The 21,047-nt window shown below is 36.3% G+C and overlaps 1 protein-coding gene across 1 annotated transcript in view; it reads left to right on the forward strand.

The window, feature by feature from the left end:
- ITGA4 (integrin subunit alpha 4) overlaps window positions 1-21,047 on the forward strand; it is a 92,898-nt gene that overhangs the window by 37,877 nt on the left and 33,974 nt on the right. Inside the window, exons 13-15 of the mRNA XM_025933182.2 lie at window positions 432-477; window positions 848-1,002; window positions 3,509-3,663. Coding sequence (XP_025788967.1) covers window positions 432-477; window positions 848-1,002; window positions 3,509-3,663 — 356 coding nt within the window. The remainder of the gene's footprint in view (window positions 1-431; window positions 478-847; window positions 1,003-3,508; window positions 3,664-21,047) is intronic.

Here is a 21,047-nt window from a genome sequence, read left to right on the forward strand (position 1 = left end):
ATGGGTCAGAAATGATCAAATAATTAGTCAGTTGTACCGTGTTAGTTACTTGACATTTTATTCCTTGTTCTTGAAAAAATGAAAGGCACCCATGAAAATCAAACATGAGGTGCTGGAAAAAAAGACACTTTTTTGTACCTTGAGAGGAGATTCCTGGGTGACTGTGTAGTCTAAACGTTGAATTTTTTAGTAAACTTTATAAGTTTTTATCATAAAGTTTGTTTACATTATAAAGGGATGAATGTTATTACAGATGAATAGACTCAGATAAATGTGGAGTGAATCCTAAGATGTTAAGTATATCTTTTGTAATTAATTTTCTGTAAATAGTGTTTTGATACAGTCATAAGGTGATACATAGGTATTTGTGGCTGGAAAGCAATTCTCTTTGACTAATGATGTTCATTAATCTGTTGTTTTTAATCCTCCAGATGTGGCAGTTGGTGCTTTTCGGTCTGATTCTGCTGTGCTGCTGAGGTAAGGTTGATGCATTTCACTGCTTAATGACAATTGGGCTTAATTGTAAATGATGGGAGGCAGTTTTTAAAATTGGCAGTTGTGGTGACCTCATAATGCTTTTTTCTTGGTATTATGAAATTTTATTGAACTTTAGGATTGTATTTCCATCTTACGTGGCTATTATAATTAAATCCTCAGGCAAAGCCAGTATTTTTAGAAACTCAAATGAAAATTTCTCTTGATTCATTCACAGAAATGTAATTGAGTATATATGCACTTTCTACTAATAAGGCAGTTTCATGAAGTTACTTGGTCAATGGAAACTGAAAAAACAAATCCAATTTTTTCTAAAGGAAAAGTAATATTGCTAATTTTATTTCCTTCTTAGGACAAGACCCGTAGTGATTGTTGAAGCTTCTTTAAAACATCCTGAGTCAGTAAATAGAACAAATTTTGACTGTGTTGAAAATGGATTGCCTTCTGTGTGCATGGATCTAACACTCTGTTTCTCATACAAGGGCAAAGAGGTTCCAGGTTATATTGGTAAGGATGGCCTTACAGAATTTACCCTGAGTGTGTACTTCACTCATTAATCTCATGGTCGTCTTCTGAGCCCTGACATTGTTTCACCTTAGAGGTGAATACTCCCTTCGGCCTCATCTTTTGGATTCTCAAGTTACTCTAACCAATGAGTGGGCAACAGTAAGAGGCTGTATATAGTTTTCTGAAAATTATGACAAGTAAATCAGGAGTATCACCTTGCTGTGTTGGGGTGAGCTAAACTGAGCTTAATATATGAAATATGTTTAGAATAGAAAGAACATTACCACAGCTTCTTCTTTGTTTAACTGGGCTCCTTTCACAGCTGGAGCTGGCTTAAATTGGAAGTCCTGAGAGGGAGATTGTTCTCTTTATATTTTGTCTTTTGAGTGAGTGAAGAAGCTTATCTCAAACCTAGACGTTGATTTCAATTTCCATAAATAACACACATCTCTTGAGGATTTCCTGTGACTGTCAGCTTCTGAGACCCATGTCCATTCCCTTTATAAAGGTAGCTCTCAGTTGCCCGCTCTGGAGAAGAGAGTATTGATAGGGCTCATGCAAAATTGTGGTTAATCTCAAATCACATATATGTGACTTTATACACATTAAATTTTTTTCTAGCAGGTTATGTTCCTAATTATGTTATACTTAAGCTAGTATTAGAATAACTACTAGTGAAACTAGCCAATGGTAGGAGAGTGGCATACTTGGGTTTATTATTTGGACATTAAAATTAGATAAACTTCATGAGCCACCCAGGACCTATCCAGAGTTGATTGTATTCATGACCCTGCAGACTCTCATCATCTAAACATCACAAAGGGCAGCAAATACATCGAATCAAACTATGGATATGTAACAGAAATCTCCTTCTGAATCAGCCTACAATGAGAGGTATAGAATGAGCGTAGTGTATCTACTTTAGAACAGACTCACTTTTCATTGTGCACTGCAGAAGTCCTGGCTAGGCATACAGTAGTAGGAAAGTGGGCAAAACTTTAACCTGGTTACAAGAAGTGGCATTTTCAGGGCATGACCCCAGAAACACAGACAAATTGATGGATTAGCTGAAAGACCGACGTTGAGTTGGTACGACTATCTCCCTTTATGTAAAATCCGTGTTTGTTGTACTACTGATTCCGTTGTGACCAGATATTTTTAAAAATGGTTGAAAACAAATGTATGACACTCGTAAATAATCACAGCGCTGTTACAAAAGCAAGCTTTAGAGTTGCATAGAATGAGTCCTTGGGAGAAATAATTCACATGGTAAGCATTTTTCATAAAAGCCGATGTTTTGCCACTTACTGTGAATGGATTTTTATTCACCCTTTTTTCCTTTACTTTTTGCCTGAACTCTTGGTGATGAATTGTGGATGGCTGTTTCAATTACTCTTTCATCTCTGAGACACTGAATCTCCGCTATTGTAATTTTGAAGCCAATCGATTGGGACTCCATTGTTTATTTTATAAATAAAAGTCAGGTTAAAAGATTTATTTGAAACTTGTAGGAGTAATACAGGTTTTACCCTTATGTTTCCTTGAAAAAAGTAGATAAAATCGCTCCGAAAGAATAAGTTACTCCCAAGATGTAAATGAAAACTTCAGGAATTATATAAATTCTTTAAAATATCACTTATGAATTTATTGCTCCTATATAATGAGCGATATCTCAGCAGACTGTTAATGTAGCTTGTTTTGCAAAGAATTCTTTTAGATTAAAAAAATCGCTCTTTCTTTGTAATATCTGTCTTGGAATTTTTTTGGATACTTATTAGATTTCCTTATATTTTTGCTTGTTGAGGACATTCTTCAGCAGATGATTGTCTACTATGTGATATTTGAAGTAAATATTACTAAACTGCCAGAATATTTATTCAGAAGATGTCTATATTTGGCACAAACCAGCACTGGAAGGTCAAACTGGAAACCAATAAAAACATGGAGGAGACTAATCAGGGTCTAGGGCTGGAAAAGGAGACGCCTTTGGGTGAACTGTTTATATAGGTTTGACTTTTGAACAATTTGTTCACTTTTCATTTTGAAAAATAATAAAAATCAATCACCTCTCAAGTCAGAAACAACAATGAACCCCACCGTGTATAATTAGTGATATGTGATACGTGAGTGCAGTATTCTGTCTGTGGCTCTTTAGTTGGACAGTCTAAGAACAGAAGGATTCCAAAGAAATATGAAACTTAGAACTTTTATGAGTAGTTACAATTTTAGTATTGTAGTTTTGAAACATATATAGGAAGATTAAGTAAATACCTGAAGATGGTAACAGTTAAAACTAGAAACCTAGAGAAAAGCTGATTGATATTTTATAACAATTTTTTCAACTTGTGTTTTCAATATGTGCCGTCTTCCAGATTTCAGGTTAGTTTTGAAAAGCCACTGAAATAAGAAAATACTGGATATCATTTTGACTATTTTCATTTCAAAAATAATAAATGCTTTTAGGTACTTATTTGCATGAACTGCAATTCTCTCTACATTTTTGCAGTTTTGTTCTATAACATGAGTCTGGATGTGAACCGGAAGATAGAATCTCCATCAAGATTTTACTTTTCTTCTAATGGAACATCTGATGTGATTACAAGCAGCATGAAAGTGTCAAGCAAAGTAGCTAACTGCAGAACACATCAAGCATTTATGCGGGTAATGTAGACTAGTTTTTTATCAATGAATGTGTAAACTCCAGTATTACCACTACAGTGAAAATCTTACTGCATTGGTATCTTTTTATAAAATGTGGTTTAAAAGCAGATGTGATTCCCTCCTGAACTAGCTGGCCTATTGTTACAGGGTTAGGATGTTCAGCAATCCTGTGATGTGGCTAATGCAGAGTCCTCATTTTGCATCTTCTTTATTTCACGTTTATCACATTTTTACTGTGTCATTCTTTCTAAAGATTTGCCTTTTCCTTTCTACAATTGCTATTTTCCTATCCCTGCTTTATATGCTTCCCTAGAAATGTACATATTGAGTAGCTCTGCTGAGCCTGAGATCTGTTTCCAGGTAGGTTTTTCTTGACAGGGGTGTGGTAGGGAAGGGTAGGGTGGGGGCAGGGAAGTTGGTTTGTTTTTCCTGTGACTCTAATGAAGCAGAAGCCATCGTGACTGTGTTTGGATCAGGTCTTTGTCCCCATGCCAGCATTGTTAGTGATGTCAGTGGGAACTCGCACAGTTGCAGCATGGTAGGGATCATCTGTGGGCCAGGACAATGACTCTCAAGATGTTTGGGGGTATGTCCTGCCAAAGCACAGCCAGTTTCATGTTTCTTTTATTAAAATACTCATTCCCAAACTGACCATCACGTTCCTTGCGTTGGTCAAATTTTATCCTATGGAGCAGTGCCAGGTCGTTTTCATTAGGGAATGGTGTACTTCATCAGAAAATCTACGGCCACAAAGAAGCCAAACTATTCCCAGGAGCCCCTTCTGGGATTGCAAATAGTAGCCTCCGCTTAGAACTTAATTTTCCCTTGGATACTTATTCCAAGCAAATGCAAACAAGCATCAAGGTTCTAACACTATTAAATGCTAAGAGCAATAATCCCTATGCTATTTCCTCATTTCCCTTAACACTTTTTATTGTACTAGAATAAAGCTATGAGATGGTTGAGAACCAAAAACATAGAATGATACTAATGTAACCATCATTTATATGTTAGGCATGAAAGAGGGATTTTTTAATACTGTATAGTTGAGGTTGTACTTAGTCTCCAAAATTGACTCACCTATCATTGAGACCATTTTCAAGGCAGTAAAAGGGCTGACATTAGACATTTGCAAAGAAACATTGTGTTGAATTTGTATGACAGGAAATTGATCTGACTTACTTAGTTACTCCTGTGTTTCTTGGCATTGTTCCAACAAGTAAGAGTTCATCAAAAATTGTGTATTTTCGTTGGGATACATTTGTAGTAGAAATGACAATTTAGCAGAGGTTTCTTGACACACACTTGTAATGTTACCCTGGTGTTGATGGTAGCAGGTTAACAGCGATTGACTTTCGGCCATATTGTCAATGTCAAACAAAAGCATTTACCTCTGGGATTGGTACACAGTAGGGACTTTTTAAAAAGTGATTGAAACCATTATTAAAATTAAAACAGGTCTAGTTGTTATTCAGGAAGGTATGGGAAGATAATGAGTGCATTGTCCATTCCCACCGGTAACTGGAGGTATTTCACCATGCTAATACTACTGTGCTTCTAGAGTCCAAAAGAACCTGATACTCTTTTTTTTTTTTAATTTTTAGAAGATGTATATTTATTTTGAGAGGGTGAGAGAGAGAGAGAGAGAGAGAGAGAGAGTTGGAGAGGGGCACAAGCAGGCTCCACACTGTCAACAGAGAGCCTGTTGTGGAGCTCGATTTCATGACTCTAGAATCATGACTTGACCTGCAATCAAGAGTCAGACAATTAACTGATTGAGTGACCCAGGCACCCCAGAAACTGATATTATTCTGCCTTCTTAATGATAGTAAAAAAAGAAGAGCAGTGGTCAGGACGCTTGGATTGTCTGTCCCTTTGTTCCATAAAACTTGTCCAGTATCAGGAATATTAATGGTCATATTCTACTTCAACGTCACTTACAATGAAGTGAGGTACACTTGTTAATTATGTGGCCTGGCCCACAGCCTCCACTTCTCACAGGACTCTCTGTCTGCCAGTTGGGCACACTTTCCTCCTATGGTTCTTGGCATTGGTCATACCAGATAAGCTCCACTTAATTGAGTAGGTATTTGAGTACCAACATTCTGTTTGAGACACTTGTATATATCAATGAATGAAATATAAAGAGATTACTGCCCTCACCGTGTTCATAGTCTAGTGGAGTGAGGTAAACAACATGATAAAAATGTAAATTTTAGACTATTTTATAAGATAAACATGATCAAAAAAGAAAAGGGCAGGGGCGCCTGGGGGGCTTGGTCAGTTAAGCGTCCGACTTCGGCTCAGGTCACAGTCTCACAGCTTGTAGGTTTAAGTACCACGTCAGGCTCTGTCCTGACAGCTCGGAGCCTGGATCCTGCTTCGAATTCTGTCTCCCTCTCTCTCTGCCCCTCCGTCCTTCCCTCCCTCCACCTGTCTGTCTCTCTGTCTCTCTCTTTCTTTCTCTCTTTCTCTCTCAAAAATAAATAAACATTTAAAAATTTAAAAAGGGCAGAGTACAGGAAACTGTGGAGTGCTGGAGAAAAAATGAAGGGTGCATTTTATTTTATTTTTTTAAGTATAATTTACACACAGTGTTAGTTTTAAATGTTTTATATAATGATTCAATCATTCTGTGCATTAGTGATGATCACAAGTGTCCTGTTTTTAAAATTTTAACTCCAGGGTAGTTAACATGCAGTGTTTCACTAGTTGCAGCTGTACAATGTAGTGATTCAACGGTTCCATATGTTACTCAGTGCCCATCAGGATAAGGGTACACTTAATCCCATTTATCTGGTTCACCCATGTCCCCAACCTCTCTCCCGCTGTTCTCTATACTTCAGAGTCTGTTTTTACCTCTTTTTTTTCTTTGTTTTGTTTCTTAAATTCCACAAATTAGTGAAATCATATGGTATTGGTCTTCCTCTGACTTACTTTATTGAACATCCTACCCTCTAGGTCCATCCATGTTGTTGCAAATGGCAAGAATGCATTCATTTTTATGGCTAATATTCCAGTGTGTGTGTGTGTGTGTGTGTGTGTACACATGCTACATCTTTATGCATTCGTCTATCAGTGGACACTTGGCTTGCTTCTATGTCTTGGCTATTGTAAATAAGGTTACACTAATCATATGGGTGCATATTTTTTTTGAATTAGTGTTTTCATTGTCTTTTGGTAGATATCCAGTAATGGGATACCTGGATCATATGGTAATTCTATTTTTAATTTTTTGAGGAACCTCAATACTGTTTTCTAATAGGCTGCATTAGTTTGCATTCCCACCGGAAGTCCCAAGGGTTCCTTTTTTCTCTACATCCTCACCAACTCTTGTTTTTCTTGTGTTTTTGATTTTAACCATTGTGACAGGCTTGAGGTGACATCTCATTGTGGTTTTGATTTGTATTTCCCTGGGGATGAGTGATGTTGAACCTAGTTTGTTCTTTCTCAAGATTACTTTGGCTGTTTGGGGTCTATTTTGGTCCCATACAAATTTTAGGTTTATTCTAGTTCTGTGAAAAATGCTTTTGGCACTTTTATAGGGATTGTATTGAATCTAGATTGCTCATGTGTCTGTTGGCCATTTGTATGTCTTCTTGGGAAAAATGTCTATCCAGTTCCTCTGCCTGTTATTTAATTGGATTTTTAAAATTTTTGGTGTTGAGTTGCTTAAGTTCCTTATGTAGTCTGTATATTAACCCCTTATTGGGTATATCATTTGCAAATAGCTTCTCTCAGTAGGTTTTTTTTTTGTTTGTTGATTGTTTCTTTTGCTGTGCAAAAGCTTTTTATTTTGGTGTAGTCCCAGTAGTTTATTTTTGCTTTTATTTCTCTTGTCTCAGGAGACAGGTCTAGAAAAATGTAGCTACAGCTAGTTTCAAACACATTACTACCTATATTTTCTTCTAGTTTTATGGTTTCAAGTCTTTCATTTAAATGTTTAATTCATTTTGAGTTTATTTTTGTGCATGATGTGAGAAAGTCCAGTTTCATTTTTTTGGCATGTAGCTATTCAGTTTTCTCAGTACTATTTGTCGAAGAGGCTGTCTTTTCCCTATTGTATATTCTTGTGGGTTTATTTCTGGGTGCTCTACTCTGTTCCATTGATCTATGTATCTATTTTTATGCTAGTACCATACTGTTTTGATTGCTACAGCTTTGTAATATAACCTGAAATCTGGAATTGTGATACCTCCTAGTTTGTTCTTTCTCAAGATTACTTTGGCTGTTTGGGGTCTATTGTGGTCCCATACAAATTTTAGGTTTATTCTAGTTCTGTGAAAAATGCTTTTGGCATTTTTATAGGGATTGTATTGAATCTAGATTGCTCTGGGTAGTATGAACATTTTTTTTTTATTGGTTTCAGGAGTAAAATTTAGTGACTTATCACATACATATAACACCCAGTGCTCATCACAAGTGCCCTCCTTAATGCTCATCACCCATTTATCCTATCCCCCCCCCCACCTCCCCTCCAGCAAACCTCAGGTTGTTCTCTGTATTTAAGAGTCTTTTATGGTTTGACTCCTTGTTTTCATCTTCTTTTATTTTTCCTTCCCTTCCCCTATGTTCATCTGTTTTGTTTCTAAAATTCCACATGAGTGAAATTATTTGATACTTGTCTTTCTCTGACTTATTTCACTTCGCTTAGCATAACACACTCTAGTTCCATTCATGTTGCTGCAAATGGCAATTTCCTTCTTCCTTCCTTCCTTCCTGATGGCCAGTTAATATTCCTTTGGGTGTGTGTGTGTGCACATCTTTTTTATCCATTCATTAGTCGATGGACATTTGGTCTCTTTCTATAGTTTGGCTAATGTTGATAGCACTGCTGTAAACATTGGGGTGCATGTGCCCCTTCAAATGAGCATTTTTGTATCCTTTGGATAAATCCCTAATAGTGCAATTGCTGGGTTGTAGGTAGTTCTATTGTTAACTTTTTGAGGAACCTCCATACTGTTTTGCAGGGTGGCTGCACCAGTTGGTATTCCCACCAATGTCACAAAAGGGTTCCCCTTTCTCTGCATCCTTGCCAACATCTGTTGTTGCCTGAGTTGTTAATGTTAGCCATTCTGACAGGTGTGAAGTGGCATCTCATCGTGGTATTTGGTCTGTATTTCCCTGCTGATGAGTAATGTTGAGCATCTTTTCATGTGTCTGTTTGCCATCTGGATGTATTCTTTGAAAAACTGTCTATTCATGTCTTCTGCCCATTTTTTTAATGAATTATTTGTTTTTTGGGTGTTGAGTTGGTAAGTTATTTATAGATTTTGGATGCTGACTCTTTATCCTATATGTCATTGGCAACTATCTTCTCCCATTCCATCAGTTGCCTTTTAATTTTGTTGATTGTCTCCTTTGCTGTGCAAAAGCTTTTTATCTTGATGAAGTCCCAATAGTTCATGTTTGCTTTTGTTTCCCTTTCTTCCAGAGACTTGTCTCCTAAGAAGTTGCTGCAGCCAAGGTCGTAGGGGTTGCTGCCTGTGTTCTTTTAGCATTTTGATGGTTTCCTGTCCCACATTTAGGGTTTTCATCCATTTTGAGTTTATTTTTGTGTGTGGTGTAAGAAAGTGGTCCAGGTTCCTTCTTCTTCATGTTGCTGTCCAGTTTTCCCAAGACCATTTGCTGAAGAGACTGTCTTTTTCCCATTGGATATTCTGCCCTGCTCTGTTGACAATTAGCTGACCATATAATTGTGGGTCCATTTCTGTGTTCTCTCTTCTGTTCCACTGATTTTTGCATCTGTTTTTGTGCCAATACCATACTGTCTTGATGATGAAGCTTTGTAATACAGTGTGAAATCTGAAATTGTGATGCCTCCAGCTTTGGTATTTCTTTTCCAACACTACTTTGGCTATTTGGAAGTCTTTTCTAGTTTCATCAAATTTTAGAATTGTTTGTTCTAGCTCTGAAGAATCCTGGTGTTACTTTGATAGGGATTGCACTGAATGTGTAGATTGCTTTGGGGTAGTATAGACATTTTAACAATATTTGTTCTTTCAATCCATGATCATGGATTTTTTTCCATTTCTTTGTGTTGTCTTCAGTTTCTTTCATAAGTGTTCTATAGTTTTCAGAGTACAGATTTTTACCTCTTTGGTTAGGTTTATTCCTAGGTATCTTATGCTTTTTGGTGCAATTGTAAATGGGATTGATTCCTTGATATCTCTTTCTGCTGCTTCATTATTGGTGTATAAAAGTGCAACAGATTTATTTATGAACATTTTGACAATACAGTTTCTTTCAGTCCATAAGCATGGAGTATCTTTCCATTTGTGTCCTCTCCAATTTCTCTCATCAATGTTTTATCACTTTCAGAGGCCCGGTCGTTCACCTGCATGGTGTATTCCTAGGTATTTTACTCCTTTTGTGCAATTGTAAATGGGACTGTTTTCTTAATTGCTCTTCTACTTCATTATTAATATATAGAAATGCAACTGATTTCTCTGTATTAATTTTGTATTTTGTTACCAGACTGAAAATATTTATTAGCTCTAGTAGTTTTTTGTAGTCTTCAGAGTTTCCCATATATAGTACCATGTCATCTGCAAAGTTTTAATTTTTCCTTACCAGTGTGGATGCCTTTTAATTTTTTTTCTTAGCTGATTCCTGGGGTGGGACTTCCCATACTGTGTTAATAAGTAAAGGTGGTGAGAGTAGGCATCCTTGTCTTCTTCCTGATCTTAGAGGAAAACTTTTCAGTTTTTAACCATTGGGTATGATGTTAGCTGTGGGTTTTTTATATATGGCCTTGTAATGTTGAGGTAGGTTTCCTCTAAATCTACTTTGTAGAGTTTCTATCATGAATGAATATTGTACTTTGTCAGATGCTTTTCCTGCATTTATTGAGATGATCATATGGTTTTTATCCTTTCTCTTGTTGATGTATCACATTGATTTGTGAATATTGAGTCCTCCCCACCCCCCTGTATCCCTGGAATAAATCCCACTTGATTGTGTTGAATGATTTTTTAATGTATTATTGAATTTGGTTTACTAATATTTTGTTGAAGATTTTTACATTTATGTCAATCAGAGAAATTGGCCTGTAAGTTTCTTTTTTTGTAGTGTCCTTGGTCTTGGTATCAGGGTAATGCTGGCCTCATAGAATGATTTTGGAAGTTTTCCTTCCTCTTCTAATTTTGGGAAGAGTTTGAGAAGAATTGGCATTAACTCTTCTTTAAGCATTGGGTAGAATTCACCTGTTAAGCTGGTCCCGGACTTTTTGTTTGTTGGGAGTTCTTTGATTACTCTTTCAATTATTATTGGAAGCAATTGGTCTGTTCAAATTTTCCATTTCCTTCTGATTCAGTCTGAAAGATTACACATTTCTAGAAACTTAGCCATTTCTTCTAGGCTGTCCAGTTTGTTGGCATATAATTTTTTCATAACATTCTTTTGTAATCTTTTGTATTTTTGTGATGTTAGTTTTTTCTCCTTTTTCATTTCTGATTTTATTTACTTTGATCTTATCTCTTGTTTTTTTCTTGATGAGTCTGGTCTGAAGATTTATCATTTTTGTTGATTTTTTCAGAGAACCAGTTCTTGGTTTCCTTTATCTTTTCTCTCCCTCTCTCTCTCTCCCCCTCTCTCCCCCTCTCTCTCCCCCTCTCTCTCCCCCTCTCTCTCCCCCTCTCTCTCCCCCTCTCTCTCCCCCTCTCTCTCCCCCTCTCTCTCCCCCTCTCTCTCCCCCTCTCTCTCCCCCTCTCTCTCTCCCTCTCTCTCCCTCTCTCCCTCTCTCTCCCTCTCTCCCTCTCTCTCCCTCTCTCTCCCTCTCTCTCCCCCTCTCTCCCCCTCTCTCTCCCCCTCTCTCTCTCCCTCTCTCTCCCTGTGTGTGTGTGTGTGTGTGTGTGTGTGTGTGTGTATGTTGTCTCTATTTCACTTATTTCTGCTCTAATCTTTATTATTTCCTTACTTCTACTGGTGTTGGGTTTTGTTCTTATTTTTCTTGCTCCTTTAGATGTAAGGTTGAGTTGTTTGCTTCAGTTTTCTCTTGTTTCTTGAGGTGGGTCTGTGTTGCTATAAAACTTCCCTTTTAGAACTGTTTCTTTTGCTGCATCCCAAAGATTTTGGACAGTTATGTTTTTATTTTCATTTGTTTCCATATATTTTTTTATTTACTATTTGATCTCTTGATTTTCCCGTTGTTTAATAGCATGCTGCTTAGCCTCCACATGTGTGTTTTTTCCAGTTATTTTCTTGTAATTGATTTCTAGTTTTATACCCTTGTGGTCAGAAAAGATGCATGATATGATTTTAGTCTTCTTAAATTTATGGAGACTTGTTTTGTGGACTAACATATGGTCACTCCTGGAGAATGTTCCATGTGCACTTGGAAAGAATGTGTATTCTGCTGTTTTTAGATAGAATGTATATATCTGTTAGGTCTAACTGATCTAATGTAACATTCATAGCCACTATTTCCTGGTTTTCTGTTTGGATGATCTATCCAGTGATGTAAACGGGGTGTTAAAGTCCCCTAATATTACTGCATTCCTGTCAATTCCTCCCTTTATGTATGTTAATAATTCCTTTATGTATTTATGTGCTTCCATGTTGAGTGCATAGATAAATTGTTACACCCTCTTGTTGGATTGTACCCCTTATGTAGTGCCCTTCTTTGTCTTTTGCTACAGTATTAAGTATCTTGTCTAATAAAAGTATTGCTACTGTAGCTTTTTTTCCCCACTTCCATGTATGTATGTTTTATTTATCCCTTCATTTTCAGTCTGCACGTAGTATCTTTAGGTCTGAGGTGAGTCTCTGATAGACAGTATATAGATGATCTTATTTTTTGAATCCGCTCAATCACCCTGTGTCTTTTGATTGAAGCATTTAGTCCATTTACTTTTAATTATTGGTAGGCATGTATTTATTGCCACTTTATTGCTTGTTTTATGATTGCTTTGTAGTTTTTCTCTGTTTCTTCTTTTGTTCTCTTCCCTTGTGGTTTTATGGCTTTCTTTAGTGTTATGCATGGATTTCTTTCTCTTTATTTTTGTGTATCTATTACAGGCTTTTGATTTTTCAGTTACCATGAGGATCATATATAACATCCAAAGTATACAGCAATTTGTATCCAGTTGATGGTCACTTAAGTTTGATCCCATTCTAAAGGCACTAAATTGTTACTTTCTCCTCCACATTGTATGTATATGATGTTATATTTTGCATCCTTTTATTTTGTGTATTCCTTGACTGATTTTTGTGGATGAAATTGATCTCACAACTTTTGTGTTTTAACCTCCATATTGGTTAAAAGAAGAATGGGTATTAACTCTTTTTTAAGCGTTGGGTAGAATTCATCTGTTAAGCTGGTCCTGGACTTTTTGTTTGTTGGGAGTTCTTTGATTCCTCTTTCAATTATTATTGGAAGCAATTGGTCTGTTCAAATTTTCCATAAGTGATTAATCTGCTACCTTTATTGTGCGATCACATTTGCCTGTGAAATTGTTCCCTTTTATAATTTCCTTCTAGTGGAAATGCTTCATTTTTTACATCTTAGTGTGTTATCTGTTGAAATTCTCTTCTATTAGATGTCACTCTCCCTCTATGATAATGTTCCTTGTCCATGTAAATATATGACGATGAATCTTTGCCTTTGCCATATTCATATATATAACTTTATTAGATCTTAATGATTTCTGAAAACAAGATCTTAGAACAAGGGATAATTTTGAGGCTGCTTTGATTTAGGGAAACTCAATTAACAATTGGCAGCAGTTTTTAGAAAGGTTGGAGCAGCCGTGGTGAAGTGAGACTTTGCTTAAGGCTTTTATAGATGGTATTTATTGGTTGATCTTGATGGAATCTCTGCATCAAATTATTCACTGACGTTTAAGAAGAGAAAAGGGGTGGTAAAGTGGGATGACAAATGAAGTAACAAGATTCTCTCCCTGCTTGCAATATTTCCAATAAAGCTAAAAATATGTAGCTTAGGCATCTGATCAGGAATGCCTGCCACTGTTTATAATCTGAGAGACCTAGTGAGTTCAGTGGCCTTAGCAATGTTATATAATTATGAAATCAACCTGCCTACATGTATAGTAGATTAGTTTGTTCTTTCCCTTGGTTCCTGAACTTTCTGGATTTTGGATTTATGAACTAAAACAGTTTTATTTTGTTATGTGAGTCTTTAGGCAACTTCTAAAACCCATCTTTTTCAATAATAACTTCAAGGAAGTTAAGGTATATTTGGTTTGTAATTATATTTTATTTGTATTTTATGTATTCATTTATATTGTTAAACTGTACTAGTACATAATGCAGTGAGCCGTTATATATTAACCGTTATATATTAACCAAAGCCATTATATATTAACCACAGCAAACTATGGACTGATCCATATAGGCATATAGTTGTCCAAGTACAAACAGACTATATAATTATACTGACATTATGGTAGTCAGGAAGGGGATTAATTATTCCAGGATATGTTAATTCTTTGTTAGATTGGAAGGTGTTTGAAGACAGAATATTACTTTTTGTATGTTTGCATTCCCTTAGAGTTAATACAACTCCTTACATAAGGTAGAAATCCATGAATATTCTTAAAATTGATGAGTGATGTTTCTCTGTGCTATTTAAAGAATTCTATAAGGGAAAATCTGAGAATGTTCTATTGGTGTTACGATTAGAGCACCTGTTTGGGGGCTGCTGTCTTTTCTCAGGATGTTGGTAGTGCCAGCTGTTTGACAGTTCTCCACTTCCCAAAGCAAGCTTATACTAGCTAGAGTGGTTATAATTACAGATGGTGGTGCTGGGTTAGGTTCCAATCTATGCCTCAGCCTTACCTTCTCCCTCCCCGATCCACTTCCCACATTTGTACCATTTGTACAAAAACATAAATCTGGGGGCACCTGGTGGCTCAGTTCGTGAAGTGACTGATTCTTGATTTAGGCTTAGGTCATGATCTCATGGTTCGTGAGATTGAGCCCTGCATCAGGCTCTGTGCTTACAGCATGGAGCCTGTTTGAGATTCTCTCTCTCCCTCTCTCTCTCTGCTTCTCCCCTGCTTGCTCTCTCTCTCTCTCTCTCAAAGTAAATAAATAAACATTTAAAAAAAACCCACAAATCTGATCATACTCCTTGCTTAAAATTCTTCTAAGACTTTCCAGTCCTCTTTTTTTTTTTTTTTAATGTTTTACTTATTTTTAAGACATAAAAACAGAGCATGAGTGGGGAGGGGCAGAGAGAGAGACACACAGAGAATCTGAAGCGGGCTCCAGGCTCTGAGCTGTCAGCACAGAGCCCGATGCAGGGCTTGAACTCACAAACTGTGAGATCATGACCTGAGGCGAAGTTCGATGCTTAACCAACTAAGCCACCCAGGTGGCCCTCCAGTCCTCCTTTAAGTGTAGATTAGGTGCCCCTCCTTCTTCTGTACTTGTGTGTACTTACACTGGAATGCTCATACCCTACATTGTATGTGGATTTATGGATTATATAGATGCTGACATAGGTATTGACTTTCAGTTTTGTGTCCCCAGAGCCTTCCTTGTACTTGGCAGACCCACGAATAGATACACTGAAATGTTTATAGTGCAGTATCATTTTTCATTCAGTAAACCTTATAAATATTTCTGGCTCCACCCTTTAGGTTTTTCCACTGCATACACGCAATAGGAAGACATGGACTTACTGCTTAGTGGCCATAAATACAAATTTCTATAAAAGTTAAACAAGAAGGCAGACTTTGTATAATTTCAGGCATGTGGTAATTTGCATGCTTATGGGTTGCCCCATTTTATGTAATGTCCATAAAAATGTGGCATGGAATCTTCATTATTTTTAATATAGATAGCACGTGACCATCCAAATGAAAAATTTTAAGCAAATCTACTTTTTCCCTCCCAAATACGTAATTAGTCACTTCAAGACATTTTTGCTATTCTTGTCTTTAGGTGGAGCTGTTAAAGTTAAATAAGTGTGAATATCTGTCAAACACAGTTCTTGCAAGAGTGCACGTACATTTTATATATTGTGAGAAAAGTATAATTAATAGCTAATTAGGATAATGAAAGTAATATACACCAGATGTAGAGAAGACCTTGTGGAAAATTAGTATGAATTAGGTAACATGTGATTTGGTCAAAGCAAGCTTGTTGAGAAGAATTAAAACAGTGGACATGTGGAGGGACAATCAGTGGCTGTCTAGCTCCTACACCTAGGGAATAATTTAATCAAGTTTGCTATTGTAATACTCAGGGCTTCAAGCTGTTCGGTTTTCACAAGTTGATAACTTGGGATTTGGGCCTTGATTTGCAGCATTCCTATATGGTCAAAGTTTCATGTTGAGATGATCACTTTTCAAGTAATTTAATAAAATCCTCTCCATGCATAAGAATGGAAAAGTAATGAGAGATCTCAGGTACTCTGTTTCATGCCCCAAATCGTCCAGATACCACTTAATTAATACAAGTCTAATACTTGGTATGTAACTCATTTTCTACTTAATGTTCATTGATTGGCAATAGTCAGATTTTCTTTTTCATTAAATTCCTTCCAAACGTTCACCTGAATATCCTATTATAAGAAGCTGAAATTCAGTAATATCTTGATTGGTTTATATAGCTATATTTTGAAGCGACATCTACATAATTAATCTCTAACATCTGTTGATATCTGAAATGCCAGGCATTGTTCTCAGTAAGTATTTTACAAACATCATGCCACTGGATTCTCATAACAATAGGTATAGGCATCATGAGAATCATCATTATCCCCATTTTCGATGAGGTTAATTGAGCCATAGACAGATGAAGTAATTTGCTCAAGGTCACACAGATACAGATGGGGTTGCACCTGAGATTGGAAGCCCAGTTACTGTACCTCCAGGCCTCTTGTTTTTAAGCATGGTATACATATATTGATAGTTGTAAATAATGTAAAAAGAAAAATTATCTTTTTTATTTACATAAGGACATAGAATAGTCTTTTAAGTGATAAATCCTCTTGATTAATTTACTTCATTGACTGTATCCAAAGTTACTACAGATGTAAGTAGCACAGCCATCATCTGTATTACAGGCATTTTTTCCTACCCATTCGGGATTACTAATTGAGCTTTACAAATTACTTGTTCTTCATTTGCTTTCAGGCAGTAATGTTTAAGCCATCTTCTAATCTTAAAATGTTTATAGGTACTAAAACCTTGTTCCACTAACGTTATGGACTAGGAGTTCTGTAAATAACAATGCCATGGATCTACTCAGGAACTGAATAAATAGAAACCTCAATTATGGGTTAAGGTAATATATCTAGCCCTGATGCAAACACTTGAGTCTATTTAATGTTTAAAAGGAACTTTGTTGAATTTCTGTTTTAAAAGGAGAAGAACCTAGAGATTGAAACGAGTATATGAAGAGTCAAACTGTGATATGAAGAAACTAATTCTTGGGGCGCCTGGGTGGCTCAGTTGGTTAAGCGACCGACTTCAGCTCAGCTCATGATCTCACGATCCATGAGTTCGAGCCCCGTGTCGGGCTCTGTGCTGACAGCTCGGAGCCTAGAGCCTGTTTCGGATTCTGTGTCTCCCTCTCTCTGACCCTCCCCCGTTCATGCTCTGTCTCTCTCTGTCTCAAAAATAAATAAACGTTAAAAAAAATTAAAAAAAAAAAGAAACTAATTCTTCAAATATTTCCTGAGTATAGTAACAATTCTAATATCAAGAAAAGTAAAAACGGTCTAGTTCCATGTAGATAGACTTTGTCTACTGATTGTTAACTGCGTTCTCAAATCCTGAGATACAATGTCTCTGTTTAATTTTTGTTGTGCTTAAGATACTTGTTTTATAGGTTTGTCATCAACATATCTCATTTCATGCAATTTAATTAAATTGTCTCCTGAATTCTGTTAAAATCCTCCTGGATTACTTTATCAGTAAAATTTTATTTGCCTACCTACTTAGAGAAGGAGAAAAAGAAAGGAGTCTGTTTTTGTCAAGTACACTTTGAAGATCTCATTTCGGTCTAAAGAGGGCTCAGATTAAGGGCTTTTTAAGTGATACCATGTTTTATATATTACTGGACTCCCATATTTTTTTATAGACCTGCGATTCTAGAACAATTTTACTATCGAAGTTATCCTTTAATTGAATGCTAAATGATTTCAAAGTTATTTTCCTGTCACTTATTTTACTACTGGTACATATATGTGTGTTAGGAAACAAATTTGATAGTATGTAGTTGTATCCTTTGGGTAAATACCTTTTTTGTATCCTTTGGGTAAATACCTAGTAGTGCAATTGCTGGGTCATAGGATAGTTTTATCTTTAACTTTCCCAGGAACCTCCACACTGTTATCCACAGTGGCTGTTCCAGCTTGCATTCCCACCAACAGTGCAAGAGGGTTCCCCTTTCTCTGCATCCTGACCAACATCTGCTGTTTCCTGGGTTGTTAATTTTAGTCATTCTGACAGGTGTGAGGTGGTATCTCATTGTGGTTTTTGTTTTTCCTTGATGATAAGTAATGTTGAATATCTTTTCATGTGTCTCTTTGTCATTTGTATGTCTTCTTTGGAGAAGTCTTCTCATGTCTTCTGGCCATTTCTTAACTGTATTATCTTTGGGGTGTTGAGTTTGATAAGTTCGTCACAGATTTTAGATATTAACCCTTTATCCTATATGTCATTGGCAATTATCTTCTCCCATCCCATTGGTTGCCTTTTAGTTTTGTTGATTGTTTCCTTTGCCAAGAGCTTTTTATCTTGATGAGGTCCCAATAGTTCATGTTTGCTTTTGTTTCCCTTGCCTCCAGAGACTTGTCTTGTACGAAGTTGCTGCAGCCAAGGTCACAGGGGTTGCTGCCTGTGTTCTCTTCTAGGGTTTTGATGGTTTCCCGTCTCACATTTAGGGTTTTCATCCATTTTGAGTTTATTTTTGTGTATGGTGTAAGAAAGTGGTCCAGGTTCATTCTTCTGCATGTTGCTGTCCAGTTTTCCAAACACCGTTTGCTGAAGAGACTGTCTTTTTCCCATTAGATATTCTTTCCTGCTCTGTCAACAATTAGTTGACCATGTTGTTTGGGGTCCATTTCTGGGTCCTCTGTTCTGTTCCATTAATCTGTGTCTGTTTTTGTGCAAGTACTATACTGTCTTGATGATGACAGCTTTGTAATACAGCTTGAAGTCCAGAATTGTGATGCTTCCAGATTTGATTTTTCTTTTTCAATGTTACTTTGGCTTTTCGGGATCTTTTCTGATTCCATACAAATTTTAAAATCATTTGCTCTAGCTCTGTGAAGCATGCTGGTGCTATTTTGATAGGGATTGCATTGAATATGTAGGTTTCTTTGGGTAGTATAGAAATTTTAACAATATTTGTTCTTCCAATCCATGAGCATGGAGTGTTTTTTTCCATTTTTTTGTGTTGTCTTCAATTTTATTCTTAAGTGTTCTATAGTTTTCAGCATACACATTTTTTTTAACCTCTTTGGTTAGGTTTATCCCTAGGTGTCTTAATGGTTTTTGGTGCAGTTGTAAATGGGACTGATTCCTTCATAATTCTTTCTGCTGTTTCATTATTGGTGTATAGAAATGTAATGGATTTGTTGATTTTTATATCCTGTGACTTTGCTGAATTCATGTACCCGTTCTAGCAATTTTTTGGTGGAGTCTTTGGGTTTTCCACAAAGAGTATCATGTCGTCTGCAAATATTGAAAGTTTGATTTCTTCCTTGCCTTTTATTTCTTTTTGTTGTCTGATTGCTGAGGCTAGGACTTCCAGTACTGTGTTGAACAACAGTGGTGAGGGTGGATGTTACTGTTATGTTCTTGACCTTAGAGGATGATATTAGCTGTGGGTCTTTCATATATGGCCTTTATGATGTTGAGGTATGTTCCTTCTATTACTACTTTTTTGAGGGTTTTTATCAAGAAAGGATACTGTATTTTATCTAATGCTTTTTCTGCATCTATTGAACCATATGGTTCTTCTCCTTTTCTTAATGTGGTATATCACATTGATTTGCAGATTCTGAGGAATAAATCCCACTTGATCATGGTGAATAATTCTTTTAATATACTGAGGATTCAATTTGCTAGTGTCTTAGAATTTTTGCACCATTGTTCATCAGAGATATTGGTCTGCAACTTTACATTTTAGTGGGATATTTGTCTGGTTTTGGAACCAAGGTAATGTTGGCCTCATAGAATGAGTTTGTAAGTTTTCCTTCCATTTCTTTTTGTTGGAACAGTTCCAAAAGGATAGGTATTCTTTTTTGGATGTTTGGTAGAATTCCCCTGGGAAGCCATCTGGCCCTGTACTCTTGCTTATTGAGAGATTTTTTTTTTTTTATTACTGATTCAATTTCCTTATTTGTAACGGGTATCTTCAAATTTTCTAGTTCTTCCTGTTTCAGTTTTGGTAGTTTATATGTTTCTAGATATTTATTCATTTGTTCCAGGTTGCCCAATTTATTGGCATCTCATTGCTCATAATATTCTCTTATAATTGTATTTTTGTGGTTTTGGTGGTGGTCTCTCTTCTTTCATTCATGATTTTATCGGTTTGGGTCCTTTCTCTTTTCTTTTTGGTAAGTCTGGCTAGGGTTTTATCAATTTTGTTAATTCTTTCAAAAACCAGTTCCTGGTTTAGTTGATCTACTTTTTGTTTTTGTTTTTTTCTATATAACTTGTTTTTGCTCTAATCTTTGTTATTTCCCTTCTTTTGCTGGTTTTGGGCTTTATTTGCTGTCCTTTTTCCAGCTTTTTTAGGTGTAAGGTTAGGTTGTATATTTGAGATTTTTCTTCCTTCTTGAGGAAGGCCTGAATTGCTATATACTTCCCTCTTAGGACTGCCTTTACACTTTTGGACTGTTATATTTTCATTTTCATTGGCTTCAATGTATTTTTTCATTTCTTCTTTAATTTCCTGGTTAACCGATCCACTCATTCTTTAACAGGATGTTCTTTAACCTCCATGTATTTGAGGGCTTTAAATTTTTTTCTTGTGGTTGACTTCAAGTTTCAGAGTGTTGTGGTCTGAAAATATGCATGGTACGATCTCGATCTTTTTGTAGTGGTTGAGGCCTGATTTGTGACCCAGTATGTGATCTATTCTGGAAAAAGTTCCTTGTGCACTTGAAAAGAACGTGTATTCTGTTTCGTTAGGATGAAATGCTCTGAATATATCTGTTAAGTCCATCTGGTTCAGTGTGTCATTCAAAGCCATTGTTTCCTTGTTTATCTTCTGCTTAGATGACCTATCTATTGATGTAGGTATGGTGTTAAAGTCCCCTACTATTACTGTATTATTATCAATGAGTTTAAGTTTGTTATTAATCGATTTATATATTTGGCTTCTATCAAGTTGGGGGCATAAATATTTACAATTATTAGCTCTTCTTGTTGGATAGACCCCCTTTATTATGATATAGTATC

Source organism: Puma concolor, chromosome C1, assembly GCF_028749965.1.
Source record: "Puma concolor isolate L17-30 chromosome C1, mPumCon1.1.hap2, whole genome shotgun sequence".
Lineage (NCBI taxonomy): Eukaryota > Metazoa > Chordata > Mammalia > Carnivora > Felidae > Puma > Puma concolor.